General features: G+C 48.2%; 1 protein-coding gene across 13 annotated transcripts in view; it reads left to right on the forward strand.

Annotated features, from left to right (window-relative positions):
- The window catches only part of ARPP21 (cAMP regulated phosphoprotein 21kDa), a 144,840-nt gene that overhangs the window by 90,021 nt on the left and 47,903 nt on the right, over positions 1-6,916 (forward strand). For all 13 annotated transcript variants that reach the window (XM_006759607.2, XM_006759610.2, XM_006759609.2 and 10 more), the window contains 3 exons: positions 2,497-2,672; positions 3,721-3,825; positions 4,799-5,059. In XM_006759607.2, coding sequence (XP_006759670.1) covers positions 2,497-2,672; positions 3,721-3,825; positions 4,799-5,059 — 542 coding nt within the window. The remainder of the gene's footprint in view (positions 1-2,496; positions 2,673-3,720; positions 3,826-4,798; positions 5,060-6,916) is intronic.

Here is a 6,916-nt window from a genome sequence, read left to right on the forward strand (position 1 = left end):
AGGTTATGTTAAATGCAGCATTTAAAGTTCCTTGTTCTACACACACACACACACACACACACGCACATCTGGGCTGAAATTTCCTGGTAATGATGGGGAATGCTAAGCTCCCATACGGTTCCTAACTGAGCTGAAGCCAAATCCATTGTTCTTTACCTGTGAGAACTTGGTTTGATTTCACTACAACACCAGCATTTGCCTCGCTAACCTATCCCAGTTTCCTTTCTTATGTCATTTACAGAGTGCACAGGTGATGGGCATGACCTGCACACATCTGACGTGTGGCCTTAGCAAATATTTGCACATGTGAACACCTGCGTAAGCATCACCTGGCGTAAGACATAGAGCATGTCTCGTCTCCCAGGAGCGTCCCTCATGGTCTCTTAGAGACACCACTATTCTGAGTTCCATTGCGTTGGCAAATAATGCCTGATCTTGAATGAAATGGAACTGGAATTATACAGTCGCTGCCCTTTGGGGACTGGTTTCTTTCACTTAGCAAACATCATCTAATTAACATCATTTGAGAACAGTTGGTTCTTTGTTGTTAAGTTGCATACAGCTTTTTTTTCCACTAGACTATCATTTCCTTTGGGTCAGGTTTTATATTTCCCTCCCTGTTCTTATTTTGGTGGTTGCTGTTGCTAATTTTCCTCACATTGCTGGTGACCTTTGGTTGTTCTTCACATATGTTACAAAAGCACAAGACTGGTTTCCTCGGCCATCACATGCCTCTTCCCTGGATCAGATGCTCTCCCTGGATCAGATGCAGAGAGAATCATTGATTACTGAACAATGCAAGGAGAGGCCGGAGACACGTGCTTGGGGAGAACTCAGCAAGCTGCCTCTGCCTCTGCCAGGTGGGGGGGGAAGGGGGACGCCTCCTCAGAGACACCAGCCTCAGGGTGGGAGTCCTCCTCCTCCCGGGCATTTTGCTCCGATTCCTAGAGAATATTTTGGGGGCTTTAACTTGGGGACAAACATACCCACTGCTTTCCCATAGGGTAGTGGGGGTTATGGAAGAGGGAAGGAAGGACACACACAGTTTGCCAATTCATTGCCCCATATTCGGATCCTCCTCATTTTTTATCTACCAGTCCTGGGTGTGATTTCATCTTGAAACAGGGCCCCCACCTCTCGTGCGTGGCTTGTTGCTTTCCAGGGATGGGTGATCTTTCCCATGGTACCTCAGTGTCCCAGCTACTCTTTATGTAGACGTAGCTGGTGGACTTCAGCTATTGGGTGTGATGCGGAGTGAATGGGCTGTGGAGTCACACTGACCATGGGCCTTTCCCGGTTCTCTCACTTACTGTTTTTGTAGTTGTTGTTTGTTTCTCGGTAAGTTGCTTACTCCCTCTGAGCCCTTATTTCTTTGTCTCCAGTCAGGTGAGATCGCATATCTGTGAGTTGTTGGAAGAGCCGAGGTCATGCCTATCAGATGCCTGTCACTGTACCTGCCACATTGGAAACCTATTGGTCCTGCCTTTTACCTCCTCCCTCCCCTTTCTCTTTCGTTTGCTGCCCTTGACTCTCTTCCCTTCAGCTCCTAATTCCTATCATCTTTCTGCAGGGCTTTCATTTCCTTCCTCACAGAGTCAAGATGAGGCTCCAGTACTATTGTTCTGTAAACTCTAAAACACTCCCCAAATACTTGCAATAAAAAAGTGAGCTATGCCTTTATTTCATCAGGCAAAACACCACTTTTTCCTGTGCCATTAGAAGCTGATTCCGTGATAAGTTTATTATGCATGACCTTTAAAATCTAAACTCATGTAATGTACTCCCCCGTGCGTCTATTCGGGGAAGCACGTGGATGGATGTGGTATGTTCTGTTGAATATATGTTTGTGGAAACGACAATGATACTGGATAGGTGACAAGGCCAGGGGAAGCTAGACAAACGTGTTGGTAAATAACGTGCAACCGAACGTCGCTGGGGCTGCATAAAAGGAAAGCAGCCCCTCTCGGTGGGCGTAGTCCCACTGATGGCTGTGAGGTCAGGGCAGCAAACACAAAGCTTCCTGAGATGGCTTCTGCACTGGGGCCTCTGCACACAGCCGCACCAGCTTTGGCAAATCTCCCCGAAGGGGGTGGACTTATGTGCTGCTTCTTACATATTTTAGCCTCACATTATCACCCAGGTTAAGCGTGTGGCTCAAACACAGCCACGTCTTCCCATGGTGAAGGTGGGGGTGTCCTGGATTCCCACTGCCTCGCCCGTTTACCTGAGTTGCTTTTTTTTTTTAATTTCAGAGAAGGAGGGAGAGAAAGATAGAAACATCAATGATGAGAGAGAATCATTGATTGGCTGCCTCCTGTACTCCCCTTGTGCCCTGACCGGGAATCGAACCCTGACCTCCTGGTTCATAGGTCGATGCTCAGCCACTGAGCCACGCCGCCTGGGCAGGTGGCTGGTTAGCATGTATCAGAGTGGTTCTTTCTGGCAAAGGAGAGCTGAGCGCCCACCTGGACCGAGCTCCGTCTGACTCCATTGCAGGCCAGCCCTTTGTGAATCCCGATGGAAGCCCCGCCATCTACAACCCCCCTGCCAGCCAGCAGCCCCTGCGAGGCGCCGTGGTGGGGCCGGCCCAGCAGCAGCCCCGGCAGCAGCCCTCTCCGCAGCCGCAGCAGCAGGTGCAGCCACCACAGATGGCGGGCCCGCTGGTCCCTCAGGTGAGGAGCTGGTTGGAAGGCAGAGGGATGGGGTCCCAGGCAGAGACTGCGGTCTTCAGAGCAGTGGTGCACCAGGAAGGGGGCATATTCTCCATCGGTCCCACCTCCATCCTCTTCTAAGTAAAACCTCGCAGCCTGGAGTCCATGCTGCAGGTCGACAGGATCTTCTCACCTGGATCCTTAAGTTTAGACAGAAACGTTGCCCCATCCAATGACTTACCTGGGGAGGATATAGAACTAGGGAGAATGCATGATGAGTTTTTTCTTAGGTCCAGATGCTACTTTTATGTATCAGGGAGCCTTTCTTGGGAACTGAACTTACATTCCCACCCAGGTCTTGGTATCATCTGGCTCACCCATTCCCAACACAGGACAAGTGTTCGTGCCTGCAGAGAGTCAGTATTACAATTTTAAATCGGTGGGAAGAATAGAAATCAGTTCATTCCAAGGTGGCCTGGCTGTTCACACCAGCCTTAGAGACGTAGAGCTGCCCCCCATTGCCTAGGCCCTAGGGTGACACATGAAACCTGAAGTGTTCCAGGTAGTTTGCTGGAGCGAACCTCCTTTTAAGTATTTATTTCCTTACTTCTCAGTCCCTGAAGGTGGTAGATTTAGTTGGCAAATCTTCCTGAAGGTGGTAGATTTTTTTTATTGCAGCTTAAATTGCCCTGCTTATGTTTTTATCTGGCTTACCCAGATGGCTCAAAAACAGCAAAATCTCTGCATGGGGGAAGGTCCTGATACGCAGTATTTTGGGGGCAATATTTTTAGACCCAGAGGATCTAACCAACCGCGTGAAAATGTAGCAGCACCTTCTGCCAAGAGTGTTCATGCTGAGCAGACGAGCCTCCCTCAAGGCTGCCTGCCCCTGCCCTGCTGGATCTCACTTTCCCGGGTGGCCGGCTCCCCTCTCCGGAGTGCATGGAGCCAAGAGGACCTGTGTGGGGCGGGGGGTGAGGGGGCAGGGTAAGCTTCAGATATGACAGCCTTTCATGGGATTTCAACCCCCATGCTTCCCTGTTGCCTGATCCACTTTTTCTTTCCGCAGTCTGTCCAGGGGCTGCAGGCTTCCTCCCAGTCCGTGCAATATCCAGCCGTTTCTTTTCCTCCCCAGCATCTTCTGCCCGTGTCTCCAACGCAGCAGTTCCCCATGGTAGGACTTCTGTGTGTCTGACTTCTCCACTCGTGTTCTCTCGGTTTTACCACGTTCCTGTGCAGGGCTGGCTGATGCTGGGTGGGTGCCCTGGGCTGACTATGACTCTCTCTCTCTCTCTCTCTCTCTCTCTCTGTCTCTCGTGTGTGTGAATGTCTCATTCCATCTGTGTAACCTATCTTCAAAATCCTGGTTTTCTTTCTGTCTCCGGCCCCACGTTGAGTGCTTCTGCAATCTGGTACCTTTGTAAAGAGTTTACCAGCTAACAGGAATTGAATGCATTCTGAATCAGGAGTCAGAAACACAGAAACTTTTCAACTTGGTATGAGGGTTTGGAAATACCTAAAAGTCAGTGTTGAGATAGTAACCGTCATCACCCTAAGCTCCTGATATAGTTGTTCCTCTCACATCCCAATCCCCCAACTTCCACTTCACTTTCCCTCCACGTACTAGGTCCTTCTGAACAATTACTGTGAATATCGCCACTAAATCTCAGGCCAGGCCAGCGCGCGTAGACTCCCTAATAAACAAATGGGGTCCCACCCAGCCTGTTGGTGGTGCCAGTCCTGGTTCCATCTTTGCAGCAGCCATGGGTGACCATGACCATAGGTCCTTCCTCTCCCCAGAGACAGATCCTGTGGTTACTGCTGGGAAGACCAGCTGGCCCTTCAGGACAGAACACCTCCTTGTCTCAGCACCAGCCTGAGGAGCCCAAGCCCTTCATGAAAAAACATAGTTTCCACGGAAAGAGGGAGATTTGGGTCAAATTGTTTGTCATCTGTCCCTTGGGATGATTAAATCTGATTTCTCTTGATATGTTCTCTTGTTCTGGAACCCAAATTCCTTTCTTTTCTTATTTTTTCCAATGTGTACTGCCTGCCTCTCCCACAGGGACAAGCATGTGGCCTGTGTCTGCCTCTCCCATTCCTCAGCCGATCTTGCTGATTTCTTCCTTAATTTCTGTGTCTTGCAGAGAGAAGACGTGGCAACACAGTTCGGTCAGATGAACCTGAGCAGGCAGTCCTCAGGAGAGACCCCCGATCCCCCATCCGGCCCTGTCTACCCACCATCCCTCATGCCACAGCCTAGCCAACAGCCCAGCTATGTCATTGCCTCCGCGGGCCAACAGCTCCCCACAGGCGGGTTCTCAGGCTCTGGACCTTCCATCTCTCAACAAGTCCTCCAGGCCCCTCCCTCCCCACAGGGATTTGTGCAACAGCCTCCACCTGCACAGGTGAGCATGCTTTTTCTCACCCCTGTGACCTGTAGTGATCTGTAGTGCACATGGACCCCTATCTTTCCATGTGGAGTATCACCAGTTCCTTCTGGTCCAGACGTGTATTCCCCAACTGCAGGGCTTGGTCTGTCCTTGTGCAAAGTCTTGGGGCTCAAGAAGGAAGTTCAATGAAACTGACCCAAATGTCCATGAGACAGTGGGAAACGTCTGTTTTCCAGGCCCCGCTGGTACAGAGGCTACATGGAGCCAGTCCCTTCCCTGGGGCATCCTGCTCACTGGCTTGCCTAGGAAGGGAAAGCCTTGGGCAGGAAGGAAGCCTGCTGGGGGGAGGAGTGCTGAGTGTTCTCTTGCTGCTGCTCTGGAAATTCATTCTTTTCCCTTATTTTTTTAAAAATATATTTTTGATTTCAGAGAGGAAGGGAGAGAGCGAGAGAAACATCAATAATGAGAGGCAATCATTGATTGGCTGCCTCCTGCATGCCCCATCCTGGGGATAGAGCCCACAACCCAGACATTTGCCCTGACCAGGAATTTAACCATGACCCCCTGATTCAGAGGTCAACACTCAAACACTGAGCCATGCCGGCCAAGCGCATTCTTTCCCTTCTTGTGGATTCAAAGCATTTTCTGGAGCAAACCTGGTGCTCCAGGCAGGAGCTCCTCAGTAACATAAAGGCAGAAGCTAAGCCAGCATCCACTGTGTCCTTCCCTTTCTCCAGGGGGAAAGCTGAGCTCACTGGTGCTCTCACAAGTAGCCATTAATCATATTTAATTGACTGGAGCATGTATGACGCCACAGATCACTGATTTTTACTGTCTTCTCAAAGACTGATGATGTGTTGCTGTTCACCACCAAACATCCCGGGGCTCTCCTGGGTGTCCCTTGCAGAATATTGCAAGTGATTACTGTCAAGATGTAAAATGCAGAGAGGCGTTTGCTGGTCCATTTTCAAGGCACACACATCCCAAGCAAATTCCATCCTAATTATGAAATATTGTATTGGATGAGCTGCTTCAAGTAAGGTGTCAACTTCTTATCATTTGTTTCACCTCCATTATATCTTGAATAAATAATTTTCTTTTCAAGCCATGCAGAACCCTCCACCATGAAATAATTTTCACTCAGATGTTCATTTTACTTTGAGTGATTAATAGTTCATCTTCAGTTGCCTTCTCGGGGATATCTTTTTGCTAATAGGGTTTAAGGAGATGTGAAAAATAATTATAAGTTATAGGAGAAAGGGCTCCATTAATATATTAATTATTTTGCTAATAAATTAAATGCTTTAAGCATAATTATTGGGAAAATTATGTAGTATGTAATTATACTTTACTATAAAATAGCATAGAAGTGTTCTGACCCATTTCTGCTGTTAAAGAGAAGAGGTGGAAGAATATTTAATTGAAGGATTTAAAAAAAAAATACCGTATTTGCCAGCGTATAAGACGACTGGGCGTATAAGACGACCCCCTAACATTTCCACTCAAAATACAGAGTTTGTTATATACTCGCCGTATAAGACTACCCCCTCTTCCGCACACCTTCCACACACCAAATAAAAGGTAAAACAATATCAGATTTGATTTTAACATTTTAATTTATATTCAAATGCTTATGACATGCAGGAAAACTGTCACAAGGCTGTATGTAATCAAACATATACATAAAACAGTGCAAGTTTATTACCGGTAAACATACCGGTAATTCACTAAAGAAAACACACTCTATAGACTGGTACCGTAGATGCTTCTCAGGAACACAGGCAAGCAGCCCACAACCTAGAGGGACTGTCAATGATAGAAGAAAGATAACAAATAGAGGTAGAGAGCAAGTGCCGGGCAAGTCCCTAGCAA

The sequence above is a fragment of the Myotis davidii genome, unplaced genomic scaffold (assembly GCF_000327345.1).
Source record: "Myotis davidii unplaced genomic scaffold, ASM32734v1 scaffold395, whole genome shotgun sequence".
NCBI classification, from domain to species: domain Eukaryota; kingdom Metazoa; phylum Chordata; class Mammalia; order Chiroptera; family Vespertilionidae; genus Myotis; species Myotis davidii.